Source organism: Amphiura filiformis, chromosome 11, assembly GCF_039555335.1.
Source record: "Amphiura filiformis chromosome 11, Afil_fr2py, whole genome shotgun sequence".
Classification (NCBI taxonomy): domain Eukaryota; kingdom Metazoa; phylum Echinodermata; class Ophiuroidea; order Amphilepidida; family Amphiuridae; genus Amphiura; species Amphiura filiformis.
The window spans coordinates 27,491,453-27,516,262 of record NC_092638.1 but is presented as its reverse complement, the minus strand read 5'-3'; the positions used below and the strand labels follow the sequence as shown (position 1 = coordinate 27,516,262).

The window sequence follows — 24,810 nt, the reverse complement described above, 5'->3', positions numbered from 1 at the left end:
TTTGGCCCTTATTTCTAAAAATTTACCAAATATTAAAAGTGTTGTTGTTTCAGCCCTCTTTACAACATAACTCAAGAACCACAGGACCTACAAAAGTATATCTGTGATATTTTAATTCTTCTACACACTCGCTATGAAATGATCAATGCAATTTTTGCCAAAGCTCACTACCATTCGCAAGATGCTGTGAACTACCAAATCGTAACAGTTAAAAATAGTTGCTAACCTTAAATGTATTAAACGTGCGACTTTGATAATTGTCTTTTGAAAATAATTGAAAAAATGAATGTTATAAAAAATTAATTTTAAGCGTTGTTTTGTATAGGGCACTTTTTAATGTGCGATATTAAAACTTATTAAAGTAGGTTTCAAAACAGTATTCTGGCAAGATTAACAGTGTTTAAATGCTAGTAGACTGAAACAAAGAAACAAACAAAGAAACAAAAAAACAACAAAATGCACAAACAGACAGACATTAGATTTAACTAGCATTTAATACTGACATGACCATGACGACTTATGCCTCGAATATTACCAGATTTAAAACCCGTTTCTGCTGTCTTGTTTGACACATGTCTATAATTTCCCATTTTGCCGAGTCTCGTGAATAGATTTTTACACTTTACACACAAATTACTCTTAGTACCCCAAAGTTTATTTCAGAAAGTACAAGATCAGGTTATCATTAATGGGGTAGTGGGGTACTACGGAATTTCTATATAGATATTTGACCATCTTTTCATTCGTCATTTTCACTTAATTCAAAAATAAATAATAGTGTAACGAGATTGGGTATAACGATTCCTTATAATGTGTACAGTTATATTCATATATTCCTCTTTGTACATCGGATGCTACAGTTTTTACACACATTGAAATCACTCCTACTCGGCTATTCCTCAACCAGGCTTCCTTAGCTCGTGCATTAAATTAGCGGTATATTATTTTTGCTGAACCATGAAATGGTATCAGCCTATACCATGAAATGGTATCAGCCTATATGAGTGAATGTTACTTACTAGCTTACTTACTAGCTTACTTACTAGCTTACTGACTAACCATTTGGTCTGAAATGGACATATCTCTAAACGCCACGAAGGTATGACCCCATGAGTGGTGTCATATGAAAGAGGAAAACATAAAGAATATAATAAAAATATTTCCAAACGTCAGAGGTCATCCTGGGGTCAGAGGGGTCAAAAAAGGTTATTTTAACCGAAAATGCTCCGATTGAGCTCAAAATTAAATACAATGATCCTTATGACATTCTTAACATGTTTAAAGCATTTAAAAATTTATTTAAGGTCATTAAGGGGTCATAAAGGGGTCAAAGGTCAAGGTTTTCAAAATGCTCCAATTGAGCTGAAATTTAAATGCAATGATCCTTATGACATTGTAAACATTTCAAAAATATTTTAAAATTCATTTAAGGTCATTAAGGGGTCATAAAGGGGTCAAAGGTCAAGTTTTCAAAATGCTCCAATTGAGCTGAAATTTATATGCAATGATCCTTATGACATTCTAAACATTGTAACAACATAGACTAATTCCAATCAGCCGTCTACACTTCGCATGTACTGTGTATGCTTCGTAGTGACGACTGATTATCTTACAGCCAATATCATGACGGACTTCTGAAAACTATTCAATGCGACTTCAGTTGTGCGCCGTAGCGCGACTGACTAGCGGCGCCCGCGTACCGCGTCGCTGTATGCCGCTGTGACAAGATCGCGCTCTGAACTTCTAAAAACAACAAACTCGGTCAAAAGGTCAATTTGGACACAACTGCGCATGCTCTATGCCACAGGAATCCTGTTGCAAAATCCGTCACTTTTTTTCCACGTCGTAGTTTTCTCAGTCGTCAATCCAGACGGTTGACGACTGAGGGCAGCAGTCTAGTAACAACATTTTAAAATTCATGTAAGGTCATTAAGGGGTCATAAAAGGTCAAAGGTCAAGTTTTCCAAAATGCTCTGATTGAACTGAAATTTAAATGCTATGATCCTTATGACATTCTAAACATGTTTAAAATATTTTAAAATTCATTTAAGGTCATTAAGGGGCAATAAAGGGGTCAAATGTCAAGTTTTCAAAATGCTTCAATTGAGCTGAAATTTAAATGCAATGATGACAGTGGTATCTAGGCCTACCACAATATACTGCCGAAGCCACATGGTTCAGCTATGGTGCGGTTATCGCTCTAGTTTCATTCTAACAACACTTTAACTTAAGATGCTTGGCAGCATGGCGTATTGCGGTGTATGTAGAGACATCATGGGCCGAGCATGGGACGGTATTTATCCAGTACTAATTCTCTAGTCATCGTCGATCTTGTGCAAGAGGTTCTTCTTGGTAACATTCAGATTCCCACGTATATACACGATTTGGAGTCTGGAGTAATAATCCATAGCAATACTCGGTCCCTTGGAGGGGACCCGTTGATATGATGTACAGTACTGACATTTATACAAAATTCGTATTGAGTTGGGTGACAACTCCTCCTTGTCTCAATTTTTCAATCCATTTCTCCTGAAGATTTCAAACGCTGCTCGCTCGGCTCCAATTTGTGTGTTATTGCCCATAATAGTTGTCTGGTACTGTTCCGCATGCATAAGTTTGATTTCAACACACAAAATAATAAAATGTCTACTTCTGATATAGCCAGCTGGTCACATTATTGAAAACTAAAATGTACAAAGACTAATATATATCTCGTATTTACTATATATAGTATACACAAAAAGAGTTTATAAAACTTCTCACATATTTATCAGGATGAATAAAGAAGAGTTTATCAAGCTAAAGGAAGAACCGTGTCGTAGAAATGATACCAGATCGTTGTTGGCAATGAATAATGTAAAGGGACCAAAATGAGTAAAAATCACAATTTCGTGAAAATGAGGTTAGACTTTGCGTAATCCATCAATAATTCTGTTAGAGGTCAATGGACTTTGTACAGGGGCAAACTACAAACTTGCTTTTATCATACCAATATGCTCCTCTGGTCGTAAGGATTCAGAAAATGTATAGTTTGACTTATCTAGGATACACTGTTCTCGAGTTATTGCCAAAAGGTCAAAGGTTAACTTTTACCCTCTACAAGGGTCAACAACGACGACATAGGCCCTACTAGAGGTGTCAAACTGTTTTGGATAAAAATAAAATATTCTGCACCACACTTCTTGTAGACCATCTTATGAAACCGATATTGGTACATAAGCCCAATCGCCATTCTAACTTGAGAGCAGTTTTGGGACACTTTGAGCTCTGACATATCGGGGAAATTGACGTAATTATTATTAATTTACTTATTATTGTCATAATGTTATCATTAAAAATACTTAAATAATTAATTTATAAAATAATAATATTTTTTACATTTGTTTTAATTGTTGTAAAACATTTTAGATTATATTTTATACGTACAAAAACCCAATATTTCTGAATTTTCCTAATAGGTCAAAGGACAAAGTGTCCCAAAACTGCAAAAACTGTCCCACAATGCATTGCAAACTTCTAATGCCGATTTGGCTTATTGCTGCTTAAACCAGTTCTTTGTAACAAAAGATTTCGTATATATTTCAGTTTCTTTTTCCTTATGTGGTAAAGTTTTTCAAGTGTCACACCACGCTCTTCTTTTCATTATCAGCCTGCGGTTGAATTATAGTTCACTGCACAATAAAAAGTTCAGCTTTTAGGCAAAACTGTCGTCAAAGTGCTTCAACCTTCGTCTGACTGGTTTCCATTTCTTCAGCCATCCTAAAGAATGAAAAGAGGAAAGTTTGTTCGCATATTATTCGCATATATTATAGCAGTCAAGTTAGCCCAATCGGTAAGGCGTTCGACTATGGTGCGAGAGGTTGCGGGTTCGAACCCTGATGATGCCTAGTACGCTCTCGTTGAAAAATTGAGTTAGCTTGAAATTCCCTTGGACAAGGAACTTACTGCTAATTGTCTCGTTGTACCCGTACGAAACTCGGGTAGCTGATCCTGGTTGCGAAGGTTATTTGTGGAATGTCTAGGGTGTGCGCTCTTGAAGCAGCAAAGTCCCTGATTTGTTGTTAAATGGTTTATGGAATGATGTGGGGCCGTAGTGGTCAGCGACAATCTGTAAAGTGTGCTGAGGCTTGTGGATCAACGTCCAGGCGTTGTTCCTGTGCGTAGCGCACTATAAATCACTGCGCTTTTTTTTTTTTTTTTTTTTATTAACAAGACAAGTGCAGAATGAAATTTAGATATTGCTGTGATTATATACCAGCACACTTGCAACAGAATTTGAACTTAACAAACGTAAACGTAATAATAACCCGCACTTGCTGAGGACATTTTATCTGGACTAACTACTCTGCATGAAGATGAGACGAGGAAAACGGAACAAAAGCGCTCAAAGACAATTGTTCAATGTTGCCCCGCAGGGTTACAAAGAAACAGTTTTGCTCCAAAACAATAGGAAACAATCTTAAAAAATTATTCATAACCGATCGATACCTTGCCTCACCTTGTTGAGAGGAAGAATACTATATAAAGAACCTTGAAGATTTAATTAGGCGCAAGGACTTTCTAATTAATTAATTCAAGTTAATACATAAAAAGGCTAACCACTTACTCCTTTTCGTAGTCTTCTATACATTGCAAACCTTCTTCTACTGTGGAACATACAATCATGCCTGCGTTTTGTAATCTGGCTCTGTACATCTGATCCTCAACGTTTTTCTGAAAAATCAAATTTAAATGAGGAAGGTGTCACATTCAAAGAAAGAAAGAAACATGATAATTGAAAAGAGAAATAAAAGTCCAAATAGTTGTATTTCTTAATTTTTTTCCTTTACCTGATATTTGTAATACAGCAATAGGATAGAACATCGCACACCGACATCGCCAGGCTAATAATTACTTTGTCAGCAGAGATACTAAAATAAATACCCGGGATCGATACACGTGAATTTGCTATGCACGAGTTTGATATGAGAAGAAAATCTTTGGATACCGGGGTAGAAAATGATGAATATCTCCCGTAAATGATTTCGTATAAAGAAACCAGATGTGGTTCCTTGCACTTGAATATATATTCTGAACAGAGTATGATAGTCGTTAGCTTGCGTCTTGAGAGAGTAGCTTGCGTCTTGAGTCAAAAACTGACAATAATTCTGATTTATATGTGCCGAATTATATAGCGCAGTGTATAGGCCAATCGTGGAGGTAATCTAAAAGCATATGAACTATGGGGTACCATGCTCGACTGACACACAGCGAGGTCAGTCACCGAGCTAATCGGGGCTATTGTCAGTAGCCTTAGTCAGATGTCCTTCGGCCCATTATGCGACTCAAAACCATTAAACAGGTCGATACAAAATGGCCATGCGTGGCGGTGGATTCAACCTACCATGGCGATTTCTGCCATGAAGATATCGGGGCGATGACACTGTGCATCGTTATCTTAATTGTTGCTTTACACTAGCATTTAATACTGACATGACCATGACGACTTATGCCTCGAATGTTACCAGATTTAAAACCCGCTTCTACTGTCTTGTTTTGCCGAGTCTTGTGAAGAGGCGACGAATCTTTACTCTTTACAAACAGACACAGTATTCTTTAGTACGGAATTTTAATATAGATGTTTAACCATCTTTTCCGTCTTCATTTTCACTAAATTCAAACATATATTGGTAAAAATACTTTGCCTTCTAAACCAGATCAATAATTGAGATTGGGTAACTGGGTATACCGATTCGTTATAATGATGTACAGTTAATATTCATATATTCCTCTTTGTACATCGGATGCTACAGTTTTTACACACAAATATTTGATTGAAATCACTCCTACTCAGCTATTTCTAAAAGATAACCCGGCTTCTTAGTCCGTGCATTAAATAAGTGGTATTTTATTTCATTCTAACAGCACTTTAAGAAACTTTTCAGCATGGCGTACTGCGGTGTATGTAGACACACCATTGTTTCAATTGTTTTATATGTTGGTGGGTGGTTCTTGCGACATATTACTGCGTGAAAAACTAAAGCAATATCTTAAAAGCTAAATTAGCAAATAAAGTGATCAGTAGATGGGTAATTTTGTTCTGCGTATTTTGATACATAATTCGGCACGGTGCGACTCTATTCCGACGTTATAACAATTGGAATGAAAAAAAAGAGCATTTCAAGGTGATAAATAAGGGATATTATTCCCTCCTTCAGGGCGATTCCTTTCGGCTGTTGTAACGGGCACATTACAACATGACAGATCAACACTCACTCGCTGTGCTCATAATAAACGCGTTTCAAGAGATAAAATTTTGAACAGATAAGCTCAATTATTCTCTATTTGGAAGAAAAGTGGTTTAACTTACAGGAACACAAGCAAATACTAATAACACTCCTGAACGTTGGAAATCTATCAAGGCGTCCGCTATGTTCTGTGTAAAAACAATGATGATACTATTAATAGACATGATAAAATTGAATCAATTTTTAAGATGAAAAAAAGAAATTGAGAAATAAAATAAAAATCAATTAATTAATCAATCAACCTGATTCAATCAATCAACCTGATTCAATCAATCAATCAATCAATCAATCTTAATCCATATCAATCAATCAATCTTAATAATATCAATCAATCAATCAATCAATCAACATACCAATCAATACCAAATGAGAAGGAATTGATGAAAGAAAGGATGATAGCAAGAAAAGAAAGCAAGGCAGGTTAAAGGATAATTAAGTAAGAAATAAGGACAAACAAACAAACAAACAAACAAACAAATACACAAGGGTGAATTCTATTCCCACCTACCTCAACCATGGTACTGTCTATTCCAGTAACACAAGTAAAATCTACTACAACATGCCTGGCATACTCTCTTGCTTCGCGTATCTCTGTTAATTTATCAACAATGTAATCAGACGCTGGGTACCTCATACTTCTGTCGACCTTGACAACCACCGTTGGAGTACCTCCGGAATAACTCTAAAAGAAGGCAGTGACACATGGTTAACAATGTCGTATTGATATCGTGATGTCGTAATTGGAAAAAAATGTTCACTATATAGATAACAATATATACAATAACAGTGGACCTAAAATTGAACCTTGAGGTACGCCAATCCTGGCTCAAATAGTCTGTAGCAATAAACAAAACCCTTCCTCGGATAATGAATTTTGGATCAATAAATTATTGATATGATAGTCATATGGCCACAAAATAATAATGCTCCGCGTGCTAAGCAATGGGCTTCAACATAAAAAATCCAAGATTTGAGATAGTTTCTGAAAATATCAAGAGCTATCTTAAGAACCACTGAACCAATACTATGCTTGTTTGTACTCATTTTAATGCATTTTTTATGCTGATTCCAAATATGGTCATAAAAATGTGAAATTCTGAAATTTCTGAATTTTTTAAAAAACTTGTCGTCTGCATTCGACAACTTTATCATTTTTACTAACCTTCTTTTCTTCTTCCGTTTCCGGTCGTTCCTCGTCGTATTTACTGCTCTCTGTTACAGACGGATTGATAACATCCATGCCAGGCCTGGCCATGGGGTATAATAATATAATGAGATCTACACCTACACCAATCAATGTGCCGTATTCAACTCCCATTATTAAGGATAAGATGAATGTCACAGCAAATGGGACAAGATCAACCCCTAAAAATGAAATAAGGTTAATTTTTTAGTACAATTGTGATATTTAAAACGATAAAAAATGATGATACTAGCATGAAGGTTCATCTGTGTTGGTGGACCTATGATCTCAACAAAAAAATAAGACGCACCTCAAATGTTCGGTCTCAACCTTCATCAGGAGACTGGCAACCCACGTTCAGAATTATTCACCTTTTGGACACTTGACCCCAAAACTTGATCGTATACTCTTGGTAGCTTGTATCGGCCCCCGTCGCGGTTGAGTGATAGTTGTTGACTCTGATGAAAATGGACTCCTTCACACCCATTTCAAAGTATCTTCCGGTCAAGTAACGGAATTTGGTCTCTAATGATCTTCCCGTCTCACCAATATGAGATTCCGAACACTGACTCCTTTTTCACCTGACAGGGGATGTAATACTCTTGTCCAGTAATGTTTTTCTACTCGAGTTTGTCTTTGGGTGAGACAAGTAACTGCCGCAGAGTTTGAATGGGTTTAAAACAAACTCTGATTCCGTAGCTGCTGTAAATTCTTCGTAAGGCTTCGTAAGGAAATTCCCTTTACGCAGGGTAGAACTACTTGTCCTTTAGTCTCAACATTAATTGTATTGTTGTTGTTGCTGTTTTCGGATTTAGCTTTCTTGTATTTCGTAGGTTTGTCAAAAGACCAATTCGGATATCAAGTTGATTTGGATAAAGTCATAATTCTTGACCGGGACGCCAGATACTTTGAAAGGGGTGTGAAGGAGTCAATTTATATCAGAGTCAACCAATCATTACTCAACCGCGCGACAGGGGCCGATACAAGCTACCAAGAGTGTATGACCAAGTTTTGGAGTCAAGTGTCCAAAAGGTCACTGATTCTGAACTTCGATCGGTTGCAGTCTCCTGATGAAGGACTATGTTGTGACCGAAGACTTGAGGTGTAAATATTGAACAGTGCCTAAGACCTATGGGTGCATAGGGAGATATATGAGAGGTTTGTACTTTCTTACACTAACGCGTACGTGTACGGCATGTAAGTCGATTGAGAATCAGTCAAGTAGCATAGGCTGATTTTGATTATTGGTTTATCTGGCGTATGCACAGAAGTTAGCGTTTAACCCCATGAGAACTACCTGCTGATTGGCCAAAAAAGAAGTTTTCATTATCAATTGGACCAATCAGCAACATTGTTAGAAAAATTTCACCACGCAAAAAAATTAGGGTGAATTATTTGCAAAGCTCCATTCTGAGCTATTCTGATTGGTGATTAAAGTGAAGATATCATGTAATTGATCAATCAGAGGCAATATTAGATCGGTAGGTAGTGTTCAATCTGTCAGCTGGGTTCAAAATCACTTACTTCGTATTATCCATAAGTTAACAATCGACTGGATATTGATCATTCTGACTAATGCCATAATAATGACGGCGGCAAGTGCTGCCTTAGGGATGAAGTAGAATGCTGGTGTGACGAATGCCAATGCTATCAATACTACAGCACCACAGACGACACCTGCAGCAGGAGTCTTAGCACCAGACTGAGATTGTATAGCACTCCTGAAATGAGATAAAGCACAGTCAAATGAGATGGACATCGGACACCTCTATAAAGGTTGTAAGTTTATCATGTTATGATGGTTGAGAGCTGTTGAGACTGCCGATTCTTGCAATAGACATCTATCCATAGTGTTTGACTCGGACTAACCAGCATTTATATTGAAAACAGGATTTGATTGACTCAAAATTATATGTGACGTATCATGTCAAAAGGAGACACTTTTGGGCAGGATCGTAAATGGAGAAATAGCCAAAAATCTGTCCGGGGTGATTTTTTTCACAATTTGGGTTTGCTGCGAATTTGTGATGTTATTACTGTTAAAAAATATTGTCTGATAGTTTTAGACCGGAATATAACTGGCATCTTGCATTTTTTGAGACATTTTTCAAGGTAATTCCTACACTCAACATTGTCAATAATATTTTTAAAGGCCGATATCTCAATTTCCAATTTTATAATACCATAACTTACGGACTCAATATCTTCGCTTAGGAATGTCCGATTTCATTGGGGAAAACGGCGTTGTGGAGCAAAATATCTCTATATTTAAGATATGTAAAAATCTCAAAATTGATAACCTGCCCAAAAGTGTCTCCTTTTGACATATTTCAACTCGTTCCTTCGAATGCAGGATTGAACATATCGGCAAACCTAAATTTGAAGCCATATTGTAACATTTGAGGACGCCCTCAATGTTTTTCACCTTACCCGGGCCACCATACCCTATAACCCTACTCTGGGCCACCATACCCTATAACCCTACCCTGGGCCACCACACCCTATCACCCTACACCAGGGCCACCATACCCTATCACCCTACCCTGGGTCACCATACCTTATCACCCTACCCGGGCCACCCTACCCTATCACCCTACACCGGGCCACCCTACCCTATCACCCTACACCGGGCCACCCTACCCTGTCACCCGACCCTGGGTCACCATACCCTATCACCCTACACCAGGGCCACCATATCCTATTACCATCCTAGTTTGAAGTTGATCGGTTATTCTAGTTCGTGTAGTGTAGGCTGCAGAGTAGATTAGTGATTTTGCTTCCGCCTGGACAGCGAACCAAACAAACCTTCATCTATATATAGTTCACCCAACCCGTGGTTGTAGGGCGAGAAAAGTAGCATCCAACATAATCTCTATCTTGTCCCTTGGCTGACAAACTCGCACCAAAACAAAACGGTGTTGCCTATTATTCCTCAAAATCATGAAACAAAAATAAGCAATCTTGTACTTTGTGGAATAATTTGAATGTTGCCAGGATGATCCAGCATAATGGTCACAATACTGACCTGACCACCAGACTTTAGCTGCCAATGTAATAATTGGAAAAACGATTTTTTGCTTTTTGGGTAGTCGTGGACATGAATGGAAAAATGCCGCCGATTTTGCTATCCAACGTTAACTATTTTGAGGTTGCGGACACTATGTGCCAAAATACTCTCATCTCATCTTTTCAACAATCGCAGCTCATAATTTGACCTCAAAGATGCGGAGTAAGAGATTGTGTACCCAACATATTCAATGGACATGACAAGCATGTAAAAACATATTCATTGGGTGAAAGAGCAGTGTCCTAACAGATGAACTTGATGAAGATTTTATTGACAGGGATGGCAAAACTCTATCCATCGATCCGAGTCTGTGACATGGAAATGGTTCTTCTTTTGGTGAGACGTGAAGATGAACTGACATGACTGATGGTTTTGAGCATTTTACGTTGATGACGAATTTCACAATTTCAATAGTCTGAAAATAAAAAACACAATGAAATGAATATGATTACTTTTTGTTAGAAGTTACGCACTATGATCATGAATTATGATGATTTTGTTTAAAAAAAAATCACCTTTGGCCCAAGAATTAATTCATATTATAACCGAATCAAACTCAGCATCAGGAAAAAAACCGATGAAGTAAAAACTTCCTCCAGTTTTCTTAACTTTAGAAATTCAGTGGGTTTTCAAGTTTCCTGTATATTATGCCCAGAGCAGGGTGTTAAAAGAATCGGGTAGATCATCCTTCCAATGAAGTTCTATTTGAACTAGGACTGAACTGGGGACCTCTTACAAAGTATTTCTTCTATTTCACACATTCAAAGTAAGCTCATATATACATACCTTGAAAAAGCACCTCCTGTTGGGTATGCTTGAAAAAATGAACCCGCTAAGTTGCCAACACCTGTCGGTTGTAAACAAATAAATCTAAATACGCCTATGCAGTCATTTAACGGGGGGGTGGGGTGGTGGGGGGGGGGGGGGGGGGGGTAGATTAAGGTCATGTTTTCCATAGGGGGTGTATGGATTTCAATTTGTCACACTCCTTGTATTGACGTAGAGAGTATAAAACTCAGTGTTCGACCCCACCCACATGAAGAATATGAAGATAAATAACAATTCAAACTCAGTATCTCAATTATTGTACATCCTCAGAACGCTGGTTAAAAATGAGTTGGGTAAAACGTTCGGGCAAAATGTTACCCATCAGTGGGCAAATTTTACATAATATTGGGCATCATTAATCAATAGTTGGTTGGGTAAATTGTACTCAACATTGGGTAAAATATATTTAAATCTTTTGGTTGTTCACCTGTGAATTGATTACAATGTCACATTTTACCCCAAGTTGATCACTTTATACCTTAACCAACGTTTTTAGAGTGTATGTTCTATACTTCATTACCTAATGCTATAAGCTCTTGATTAGAATCCACTTTGTATGAGTTTTGACGACCTGAAGGAAAATAAAAGAAGTGCATTTTTACAACAACAAAACATAATAGAGGCCTTGCATGTGACGTATCATCCCGTAAATATGGCGGACTACTCAAATGCATTCAACAAAAGCATCATTGCAATCTACCGTGACAGTTCGTCTCACACACATAACCCTGCACTACGATCAAATAGGTTGATGACAGCATTTGATTGAATGGACTGCACTCCGCCATAACTACGGTGAAGGACACCTGCTCAAATCCTTTGTTTGGAGCCAATCGATAATTTCATGCAGGGCCTCTATAGAAATATCGAAGTTATACTGCAATATTACGCAATTGTTATAATGAGCGCAATAAGAACATCATAATTTGTTTATGGTGGCAAAAACTATAAGAGTGTACGTGTAAGTTGATGAAATAATATCAAAAATCATCAATCAGAAAAGCCGTATTTTTCTAACGGCTTTTCTGATTGGCTGTGTGTGTTTCTAAGATTGAATGAATTATTTGTGGGTTGAGAAATAATATTGAACTTACACACTTGCGCTGAGATGTTGATGCTTTCAATGCACGAGCCCCGCAGGGGTAGTGCCAATATTCAGGAATTTCTCGAGCAACAACCGTGAGTTTGGTATGCAGCCATTCCATTTTTGTTGAATAAGAATGAAGTCAATTTTGTTTCTTGTTGAATCTTTGGCTGCGAGAACTGTGCAAAGGAGTGGTATAAAACGACCACTAAAACTAAAATCGCAGCCAAAGGTTCAACAAGAAACAATGGGACTTACTATAATGAAATTAACAATGACAGTTACAATAGGAAAACCTAAAGAGGCACAATGGCTCGTGTCAAGTTTTTCGCATTACATAACAATACATTCGGTTTCTGTTTCATACCACTAAAATCACAAACTTAATTGACATTTCTTATTCTTAAACCAGGGATATGAACACTTCAGAACGTTCTTGCAATCTTATTGGTTCTTAGCAGTTTGATACCTCCCATTTTGATAGGAAATCAGACAACAGAAACTGAAAGTATTGTTATGTATTGAAATTTTACTCACTAGAAACTTACCAAAAGACTTTCCTACGGCTATTGTTTCCAGAAAAGCAATAAGTGGTACAAAACCAATTGCAATACTCAATACCTTCAGAATAATACAGAAAGGAAAGAAATATATTTGTTATTTTATTTGAATATGAATCAAATTTAATCTACTACTGAACCATATTTTGTAACACGGACTACGAAGAGCCCTAATTTTCAATTATAAACGTCATATAGTATAGCTACGAGTCTCCTCTATCCAGTGATACCAAAATAAGTACACACATTCTCCACACAATGTCGATATGACGTCATAAAGTGAGCGCAACCTTTCAAAATTGGAAAATACTGGCTATGTACGAAAAGTTTATGCAAAATTGATTTTCGGCTAAAAATCTACGAACATGGGATTTTCACCGAATTTTCTCATAAATACAAAAGGACTATTTCAAACTAAGAAACAAGTAAAAAGTCTTGAAATAATTTTACAAGAGCGAAATGAAAACCATACGGATATTACTGTAGAATACTATGGTGGGCCTCACCAACTCTGTAATCATTTTTAATGGTCGATCCTATCCCCGGATAAGGTGCCGGGGTAAAATAATCGGACAGGATGGATCTACGATTAGCTTTAGTCGTTTGGGCGTTAAGACGCACATTTTGTTTAGTCTTAAAAGTCTTCAAGGAGTAAAGTGATGATGCTCATAAAAATGTACAGAAACTGTTCAGAGTGCAGAATAATAAACGGTGCGAGTAAAAAAAATTACAGAGCTGATTAGATGATTTTGGTGAGTAGCAGTAGGCTGCAAGACTCTCATTGCTGGCAGAGCTATGGCCTGGAAAACGTTGACAGATCGTGCTGCAACGCAGGTAGCCTGTCAAGTTGGAATTGTCCTCACAAAGAAAGAGTTTTGTATAGGTGTTGCGGGTAGCCAAAACTGGAAGGTAGTGTAGTTTGTGCGATCTTCCAAAGGTTGGGTGAAGCTTGAAGGTTTGGCGGAAAGCTGATGTTAAGTAGACAATGGTGGATTTTATAAAGCATTGTGCATTGAGACATCACTCTTCTAGTGGCTATTATTGCAGCTGATTCAGAAGAGGTGTTACGCTTGTCTTTCGGTGGAAGTCTCCACAGATCTCTAACAGCCTGTCGCCGGACCATTTTCACCACGAGCTGTGTATCATGGACTCCAACGAATCCGTTTATGACGGATGAAAAATGGTGCACCCCGCTCGTAGTTCTTGGGTTTAAACGAACGTATCAAAATATTATCCAAAGTACTCCTTAATTCAGTTTATTTCTAAATGAAAACCTGTACCTCAAGTAAGTCAGGAGCAGTAAAATCGGGCACTTTAGGCTTAGGTAATCCTTCTGTGACCTCGCCTGTTATGGTGATATATTCGGACAAACCACCTTCATCGAGAGACCATGCAATGAGACCTGTTAGCAGTACAATGATTGCATTACGGGCTGAAATGAAATCAGACAGTACAACAAAAATAACAATGATAAGTATAGTAAGAATTCCAATATTTTTAATGTCAGCTTTAAGACACGAAACGTGAAACTTCATATCATATGGGTGATTCCATAAATGTGAAGGCCAATAGAAAAATGCAGGATGGTGGAACCTCATTACACATTTTAAGCATATTTACATGAAAATATCCCAAAGATTTATGATTTTTATGTTGCTACTATCAATATGCATAAAATGAAATACTTTGAATTTGGTTGAAAATCATAAAAGGTAATGAAAATTTAACAAAAATGTGAAAAATAGGTAATTTTTTGCCTTTTTATTGTGACATAAAAAGACAGGTGATTATGATAACCTGTACCTCTTTCATTTTTTATATTTATATGTTCCTTTCTGGTTTTTCTTGTTACCAAAATGTACTAAATTAAAAATAAAATCACTATTTGGATTCATATTAACACATTGTCAAAATACAGGCTTTTTGACAAAAAGGTTTCACGTGTAAATTTTGGTGTCCCACTTTTTACGCGTGAAACCATGCAATTAAAATACTTGTACTTTCCTTGAAACTGATAGATTTAAACTGGTTACTTAATCAAATGTTATTTACCACATTACGAAGCCCTTTTGTGTCCCACCAAAAATTTACCATGTGAACTTTTATGCTAAGTTTTTTATCAAAAATATAAAATTCAGTTTTAATTAATGCTGGTGCAGTATTTAAATCAGCTACCAAAAAGAAATTGGTCAAATTCATTACACATTTTAAGAAATGGAGCAAATAAGTTTGTATGTGATTTGTTGGTTTTCCCAGGTCCAAAAACTGCATAGTAACATAAAATAATAAGAAATTTGAATAGGAATGGTTAATTTCTAGAGATGTATTGGTATTTGAATTTTGGTGTCCCATTTACCATGTGATTCTTGAAGTTATAATTTTTACAAAATGCAAGGTGATTTGAACCAGTATAGTTATTTTTTAAAGAAAATGTTTCAAAATGTCACCAATTAAGGGAATTTACTAAACTGAACCACTAAATTGTACTATGAGAGCAACAACTCAGTGCTACTTTTAGAATTCAGGTCTAAAAAGTGCATGTCACAAGTTGGCCTTCTCATTTATGGAATCACCCATATTTAATAAGTATTAAAATCCATGTGTTATGTGTTCTGCTTACCAAATATGAAAACTTCATTTAATTTTAAAGAAATCCCTAGTTAAAATGTAGCATTTTAGGGTAAAAAGGAACAATAATCCTTAAATAGCGTAACGGTTGCCACGGAAACGGAATATAACGCGTGAGTTACAAATTAAGAACATGGCAGAAAAGATTCTCAAGTCTCTTCTAAACATTTTGATATATGATTTGTCCATTTGAAACATCTGTCCTACGAAACCGTTAAATAGAGCATTTTTGCCGACATGGCCTCTATACTGTTATGAGTTTAGGGCACACCCATGCACCCCTCTACACGGAGAAGCTTATGACGTTATGACCCTAATGGCTTGCCATACACATCGTGCCCCCTCACACTCCCCACACATACCAGTTCCCACGAACCATAAGAACTTCCATATTCCATTCTGAGGCATTGTGGGTACATAGTCCTCCTTCTCCCACTCCGTAGAGCTGGATTTTAAATGCTGAGGAAAAAAAGAAGAACATTAATATCAACTGGAGTTGCCGCGCCGTCAAGTTTCACAGGTCACGCTCGCGCCGCGCATGGAAGTCGCAGCTAGGTACTTTATAATGTTATAAATCTAGGTCTTTAGAAACTTCGTGATGTTGTTTAATGTGTATGAATTTTTCTAACAAAACATACAGTGTTCGATTCTATAGACCTGGAAAATACCAAGAGCTATCCCATTCATATACATACACATATATTTAGCTATTTTTAACATAGATTTTCATTTCTATATCAAATTATTCATCTTTTCTACTTTTTTGTGTTTTTGTTCTATAAACTGTATATTTGTGTGAAAACTGAGGGCGCTATTTACATATTTTGAAAATTTAAATTAGCCAAATAATATGAATTATTCCTTACATTTTATAATAAAAAAAGTTTTTTGAACATTTCCTTGCCATTTGTTAGGCTTTTTTCTGATGTTCTAATTCATTTTACAAGTATCTACCCTTGATAAAGATGCAAACAAGATTTACGATAAAAAGCGCCATCATTGCTCACCTTTACTTAAAAAAAGACTACAGTTTTACATGCCATCAACATACACTTTAACTAATATCATTATGATTTACGTTTACTTCGAGGACTGCTAAATGTCAATTTTAAACAATTTTTGTATACAATTTGTATTATCTCGCGAATTTCAAAATTATTTGATAGGGCCTATCAGCAGGACCATCCTCGTATTCAGAATGCAATTTGGTGTACCGGATGTACTCTCAGGTCCCACAAAAATACTGTGCAATGGTGGGTTACAGAGCACTGAATGTAAAATTTGTTCTGATAATTGATTGAATTGAATTGTAATGTTTTTCCCGGTCAGATCGAACTTAAGGATAAGGACTGAGATATAGCGCATCTTACAAAACAAAATAATATTTTTCGTTCTGTTTTCCCTGACATTGGGAGAAATCAGATATTTCGGCTTTCTTTTCAGAGCCACTAAATCTTCAGTAGGAATGAGGAACCTGCTCTTTTTAGAGCCACCATCTCTCATGTAGATAAGAGACTATCTGAACTGTCAACTCTGTAGACAAGGTGCAGACCAGGGTTATATGTGGGGGTATGTGTGTGGGGGTATGTGGGGGTGACAATTTCTGGCGCAAAGACGGAAAAATCATCAGTTTTCAGTGAATTGGCCTTTCATTTTGCAAGATTGTCCAACCCCCCTGTGTATGGATAAAAAACACACATTTTCGATTCTGCTTTGGACACCCAACACTAGATGTTTAATCTAAAGCAATAATTTATACTGTAACAATAATAGTGAAAACTTGGGCCTTCATTTAACCGATTTTCGGATTTTTCAAACTAAAATTGTACACAATAATTATTGCCCAAATGGTTTACAAAATCTATATCTTCATTACGAAAGATCAAAATGTTCATCCCTTTAAGTACATAATATGATTAGATTTATACAATTTACTTAAAGGACTGTTAAATTTAAAAAATATCAAGTTTTTATAATTTGCCATAATGTGTGTATTATATCGCAAATTTCAAAAAAATCAAAATTATTTGATATCACAAGGACATTCCTCGTATATTCAGAATGAAATTCGATTTATCTGATGTGGTCTCGGGTCCCACAAAAAAATACGTGAAAACGTCTGAATGGAAAATATAGACCTATACCTAATCTTCGTCTCTGGCCTATACGTTGCTTTTTATTATATAAAGAACGATACTATTTACCAAGTTTATGGTAGGCCTATATTTAGCACTTCAATTAGGCTGTCAAAAGTCTAAAGATCAAATCAAACTTATCTTTATACCATAAAGTTCGTTTCTGTATTAATTATAGACAATGTTGGTTTATTCGTTCACAATTATTACTGGTGCTTTTCGACTTTGAACTCTCATTCTATGTCCAAGTATATGACAAATGTATCAACTGATTATATATGTGAACCGTTCTGACAAAACCAGGAACAAGTCGCATTTTTGACATTTCATAATTTGAATAAAAATGTAAGCACTATAGACAATAAGCTTTAAAATGATACCAAAATTATACACACAGTATCAATACTTTCCAAGATATGGATAATTTTGTAAATGATACCTTGATATTTTTGCCAAATTGCTATTCTGAGTAATGGGCTAAATAGTTTCCTGCCTTTCACAGGATTGAATAGGGATTATCATGTATAGTTCAATTGATAAATATTGATTAAATAACCCTCATTTTAGTAAGTACTTTTAAGGATTTGAAAGTCCACTTAGTCCCACAGTCAAATACCATTAAATTATGAATTCCAAAATATGATTTTTTTGTATTGGAATGTCATCTTTAAATGCCTTTAACTCAAAAGCATGCCTGGCGACTTGTTCCGGGTTTTGTCAAGTTGGAGCTGGTCACATATGGATATTGCAGAGAAAGGAGAACGTACGTACTAAGTAGTCCGTGTATCTTTTGGTGATGGTAAAACTACTTTCCATCCATTTATATTTAGCAATAGTGCCTATTGCGAACAAAGATGTCTTTGAAATATTTAATATTATTTATTATTTATAATATGAAATATAAACCATTTAGTATAATTCAGGGACGAAGCTCTAGATAGATAACGGCGCAGACCCCTAATCAGCCTAGAGGTCCCGGGTTCAATTCCAGGCGGTGGAGATCAAGACTATTAGTTAAAAAGTCCAAACAATTCCAACCTTAATTCTGTTTTCACAATGCAATTCTAGGTCTGGAATTGCTTTGATTTGTTCTGGTTGTCAACATTGAATAACCCAAGAGAGCTTCTCTTATGAAGCATATTTCCGTTGAGTGCGGTGGGACGGGTTGGGAACATTCAGGGGTTAAACCCTACACTTTTCGAAAGCGACTGCAAGATACATGCACAGGTATGGCTCTCTGTACAAGGGACCGACGGCTTAACGTGAAGACCGTCGCTGTTACTATTTAATAATATCATTAGAAATACCTCAAGAAGCAACAGAGCTATCATGCAGCCAACACCAAGGAGAAGATCCCATGGACTGAAGATAAATGATAAACACAAAAATCATTATAGCCTATGTATTGAAATGAGTGTATTGAATCGATAATAGTTTTTAGCTATTTTCCGTACCACGTAATTTTAATATATGGTCATGTTTTTTGAGGTGGGACCCAATTGTGTCACATCTTGCAATTTGTCAAAAATCAACTCCTTTTTTGTATTTCTGATTATATTTCAAAAAGTTTTCACCTAAACTATGTAAAGTTATACATTTTAAGAAAGCATATATTGTCAGGATTACAAATCTGTAAAGTTTGAATGGATATACAGGGTGTGCCAAAAAATATACAGGGTGATTCCAATGAAAAGTACCAAAAAAATAACATTTCTTTACCACTCCAATATTTCTACATAGTATATTAAATTGGAAAATGAACTTGATATTTGGAATGTATGCTATTAGCCCTTTCATTAAATATATAGTTTGCACCATATTTGTTAAGCCCATTGTGTTATACAAGGTATTAAAAAAGTTGTATTTAAATTGCTTAATTTAATGTAAAAGGGTCATTAATTGTAGCATTTGTAATCAAATGCACTTTGAATTTGGAAAATATGTTCAAAATAGTTTAAAGAATTGCTATAATATCGCATTTAAACATTTAATTCCCATAAAGGGTGTTCCAAAAATCAATATAAAGTAATTTGTAACAATGGTACATAGGCATATACATGCATAATTCTAAAGCCTACATCAACAAACTATTTAACAATAACCAGAGATCAATATGTCATCAGATTAATCCTTTGACTGTAATAATCTCCTTTGAGAAGACATATTTATAGATATTTCAAAGATAAAACAATTTAAAAGTCCATCTATTTATTAAAACCTATCCTATATCCTGAATTCTATTGAATTGCATGAAACACATATTCCACTGCATTAATTAAAAGCTTGTTAAATCCTTAATTACTAAAGTTTATTAAGATTAACTATTAAGCAATTATAGTTTGAAAGTTAAAAAAATAAGATAAAACTATGAAACTGCATTTTTACTTCTACTAGGCACCAAAGTGCATGAATTTTATTAATGCACACCAACTTCCCATTGGATTTACATAGAGCTCCTCCGCTTCCGGCTCCTCCACTTCCGGCACCACCCCTGACTAATTAACTTAATTAAGCTGTAGTAATTAATTAATACATTTATTTAATTGTATTTGTTATTAATTCATTAGATTAATAATTTATCTTCAAAATAAGACCAAAACCATTTGTTCATGATGAATTTTAGCAAAAATATAGGAATAAGAAGACAAAACGATCTAGCAAAATGTGACAGCACCACCTTTTTTAGGGTCCCAGTATAAAAAACATGACCATATAAAACTTAAAGCACCAGTAATACTTATCAATAGTTGACCTTTTCGGTAAATCCCATAATTCTTTGCGGTTAGACCTGAGATGTCGTCATTTGACATCACGCCGATGTGAACATCGTTCAGCGAACATCGTTACTGCGCATTTGAAAACCGTGAGGTGCGCGGTAACGATGTACGCATCGGCGTGACGACATCTCAGGTATAACCGCAAAGAATTATGGGATTTACCGAAAAGGTCAATTATGAAAAGGTAAAGACTGTATTGGATTGTCATGTATGGTCGCGCATTTCCCAAAAATAGTGTATCTTGGGTATTTTAAGAAACGAAAGAGGTCGAAAGACAATTAGTATCTCAGTTTAGCAGGAGCGTTACATAGATTTTCATATTATCATGAGCAACATGGCGGACTTCTGTAGACTTTCTCGAATTCTTTTTGGGAATTCTATGAATGAAAGTCACTGTGGTACATTCTAGTTAGGTAATAGACATTACTTGGTGCCAATTAAAAAATTAGTATGTTATTACTTACTTTGTATCCGTAATATATTGGAAAGTATATCTTAAATCGTCGATAAATCCACTGGAATCAAATGATATACCAAGAACGTTTTTGACCTGTCCAAATCCTATGGTTATCACAGACGCAAACGTAAACCCCATAATGACGGCATTAGATATGAAGCCTGTTAGTGAACCTGTTATCCAGTATAGATATCGAGAATGTAAATCAGTTGCAAAAGTTGCTTTCACTGACTGGCTGACACACTGAATCATTCACTGACTCAATCTGACTCCCTGCAGTCACTCATTATCTCACCCCGGTCTCATCCACTCATTTGCTCACTCACTCCCCCACTCACCCTCACTCACTCACCCCACACTGAATCACTCACCCTCAATCAATCAATCAATCAATCAATCAATCAATTAATCTATCAATCAATCAATCAATCAATCAATCACCAATTATAACTCACACTCAATCAATTACCAATTATATCTCACACTCACTCAATCAGTCACCAATTATAACTCAATTATCAATCAATCAATCAATCAATCAATCAATCAATCAATCGATTGATCGATCGATCGATCGATCGACCGATCTCAGTCACCTCCCAAGATAAACAATGCTACATAAGGCGATAAACTTACACGAATGATTGTATTCCTTGCAGCTTATCATGTCAGCTGCACCCAATGACCCCTATGTTATATCCCATATTTTTCCGATTTGTCACTCAAAGAGCCCCTTTTTAAACAACATCCTCACCAAAACATCTCTTTTTTGCACCAAAGACACCTTTTTTCTCAATTATCCCTGAAAGACATCTTAATTTTGAGCTTTTGCCTCGGAAATACCCCTATTTTTCACACAATATTTTCCCCGAATGGCTCAGTCCCACGTTGAATGTTGCGGCCGCACATGCATGTCACTTTACATATTAGTGCACACGGAAATAAAACTTACCTAAATGTAACGCCCCTAAAAGAAACTGCACCAACCCACAAAAGAAGGCAAGTGTCACTGCATATGATGGGTCGTTGAGACCCGAACCATCGCCCAAAGATTTGCCGTATGTCGCAACCAGCAAAGAAACAATGGCAGTTGGGCCCACAGAGACGTCTTTTGAGGTACCCAGGAAGAAGTACATAAAAGATCCCATGAAGGCTGAATACAAACCATACTGAAGGGAGACAGGGAATGAGAATATGACCAAAAATCTAATAATTATACATGAAAAAATGACTTAAAGCCATAATCTGCTTTTCTTATGATATGAAATTGGTTTTCTTCCCACACCTGAGTTTTCGACATATTTTTAATGTTAACACTAGATGCATGCTTGTCGTATTCGACATTTGGGGGACTTAATGTTTGAATTGATATAATGGTCCAGCCAATCATAGCCTGTGACATTTCTTTCGCTTTACGTTGTTATTTCGCCTTAAAATGAACGGAAACCTCTTTTGACAGTTACTAATTGCTTTCAGCATATTGACTAAAGAATAACACAAATCAAAATTTGTGGAACTTCTCCTTTGAATGTTTGACCGGTATTGTATTCAGAAGTTAATTGACCTTTTCGGTAAATCCCACAAGCCTTTGCGGGTAGACCTGAGATACCGTCATTTGACGTCACGCCCCCGGGTCACGCCGCGCCGGTGTGCACATGTGCGGATTGGCGTGACGACATCACAGGTCTACACGCAATTGCTTATACCGAAAAGGCTAACGATCAAAGTCAACGATACAGATACTAAGATCCTTAGTACAGATACTAAGATTATAGACCACTTGACATGTGACGTCATTGCCGACAGTATATGCGCGCGAATTATGGCAATTTCCAAAATTCCATGCAGTCAGGTGTGCGTACGCATCGTAGTTTGCACAGGGCACGTGCACTTTAAATCGCCCTCCACATTTCATATAGTACAAGAAAGCCATTGAACAGTGTAGCCGTTCGTTCAAGCATATCAATAGACAGGTCCTTCGCCTTTGTTGATAAACAATGATGTCAAGTGGTCTATACACTGCGATCAGAGAGGCGATATAATACCACCATGAACAGAGAAGATGGGCAATATCATAAAGTCATACCGTTGAACAAAATAGAAAATAAGATGAAAGTACATTAATTTTTAGTTATCAAATTGGATATCATTTGGATTAGGATCGAAAAATAGGAACAATTTTCTTTATACAAACCTCAATGCTAAGTTTAGCAATACTAGCATATGCTAATCCTTGTGGTATTATGGTCATTCCTACAGTCAACCCGGCAATTGCATCGCTGACGGTGTAATTTAACTGGTACTTGGGCAACCAGTTCAAAATTGGTACTCTACGCTTCCAGGAATCCATTGAGCAATAACTCGAGATGACATTTTGCACGCTCTCCATGGTGGTGTGTAGGTTTAGCTGTAAATAATAAGCACTGCATGCCGTGGTGAAAAGATTCTTGATTGGCTGGAAGATCAATTGCATCAAGCCAATCGGAGTTCTAGCTATATCGATGGAGAGCAGTTATCATAATTTGAAGGGGCAGTGTAACGTAATGATATACATAGTGAACCGCTTTCTCAGGAAATCGATTAGTAGGAGAGACAGGAGAGTTGGCAGTTGGTACATATGTGTAAAGCATGGGGCACTCCTACATGTATATGGAGTGACGGGTATATGTATGTCATCGGATTGGATCGGATCGGATCAGATCGGATCGGAGAGGATCAGATCGGAGAGGAGAGGAGAGGAGGGGAGGGGAGAGGAGATGAGAAGAGAGGAGAGGAGAGGGACTCTCTAGGAGAGGAGAGGATGTAAGAGGAGAGGAGCGGAGGGGTGAGGAGAGGAGAGGAGAGAGGAGAGGAGAGGAGAGGAGAGGAGAGGAGAGGAGAGGAGAGGAGAGGAGATTGTCAGGGGTACTCTGCTCCCCTGCAACAAGCCAATCGGAGTTCTAGCTTTATTGATGAAGAACAATTGTCATGTTTTGTTGAAGGGGCAGGCCCCCCCGGGGGTGCACTCCCACTTTGGAGGTGACGCGTATGTAGGGCTGTTAAGACCCCTTTTTTCAGCGTAGCTGTCACCCAAAGACCCCATATTTGTTTACGAACACATGTTCTGTCACCCGAAGACCCCCTATTTTTCCATTTGATCTGTCATCCAAGGACCCCTTTTCAATTTGAATAGCCACTTTCCTTTATAAGTGATTTTGTTACTTATTTTGAAAAAAAATCCAAAGAAATTTGAAGCCATTCTACAGCCTGTCTCAAAAAAAATTGTGCAAGAGAAAAGCGCCCTCTTCGGCGAATAAAAATACCGTTGTGACATGATGCTTACATCAACGTCAAGGGCACATTCTTAGCTCTCAAATACCGTTTGTTCTGTTCAATTTGCTCTTTTTAATCTCGAGATATGTTTAGTTAAGAACGAAAGGGTAAAATCAAAATTGTGCCACTTTTACTAGAGAATAGGGCGGTACAATGTAAATCAATGATAGCTGATGTTGATGCGTCTAATGCACTCCCCCCTTCAGGGCTCGTGCATTAGACGCATCAACACAAGCGCGCGTGCATTATTTTGTCTAATTTCATTAATTTGTCAAATTTCATGAAGTTTATTAACCCATAAGTGTGTAATATTTATTTGTATTTTAACATGTCTTGAATGACAAAAAGAATAGTATTTACCATGGTAAAATCATTGACATACATATGTATTTAATTTTACAGCAGAATGTGAAATATTTATCGTTTAATTTGTCGTAAGAGGAAAAAGAGAATCATTATACTTTTATCATGATAAAACATTAAAAACAATTT

At 36.6% G+C, this 24,810-nt stretch overlaps 1 protein-coding gene and 1 long non-coding RNA gene across 2 annotated transcripts; both read right to left on the bottom strand.

Moving 5' to 3' along the window:
- Positions 1-1,883: 1,883 nt before the first annotated feature.
- On the bottom strand, positions 1,884-6,414 carry LOC140164657 (uncharacterized). Its single transcript, XR_011860552.1, has 3 exons — positions 6,350-6,414; positions 4,607-4,713; positions 1,884-3,759 (listed from the first exon to the last, which is right to left on the bottom strand). It is a non-coding gene; the product is annotated as an uncharacterized lncRNA (long non-coding RNA).
- A 294-nt stretch (positions 6,415-6,708) lies between these two features.
- On the bottom strand, positions 6,709-23,395 carry LOC140163610 (sodium-independent sulfate anion transporter-like). Its single transcript, XM_072186924.1, has 12 exons — positions 23,201-23,395; positions 21,959-22,175; positions 21,014-21,179; positions 19,080-19,134; positions 16,000-16,096; positions 14,290-14,441; positions 12,998-13,070; positions 11,886-11,936; positions 11,324-11,384; positions 8,995-9,191; positions 7,450-7,652; positions 6,709-6,969 (listed from the first exon to the last, which is right to left on the bottom strand). The coding sequence occupies exons 1-12, from the start codon at positions 23,393-23,395 to the stop codon at positions 6,709-6,711; spliced, it is 1,728 nt and encodes a 575-aa protein (XP_072043025.1).
- Positions 23,396-24,810: the final 1,415 nt, after the last annotated feature.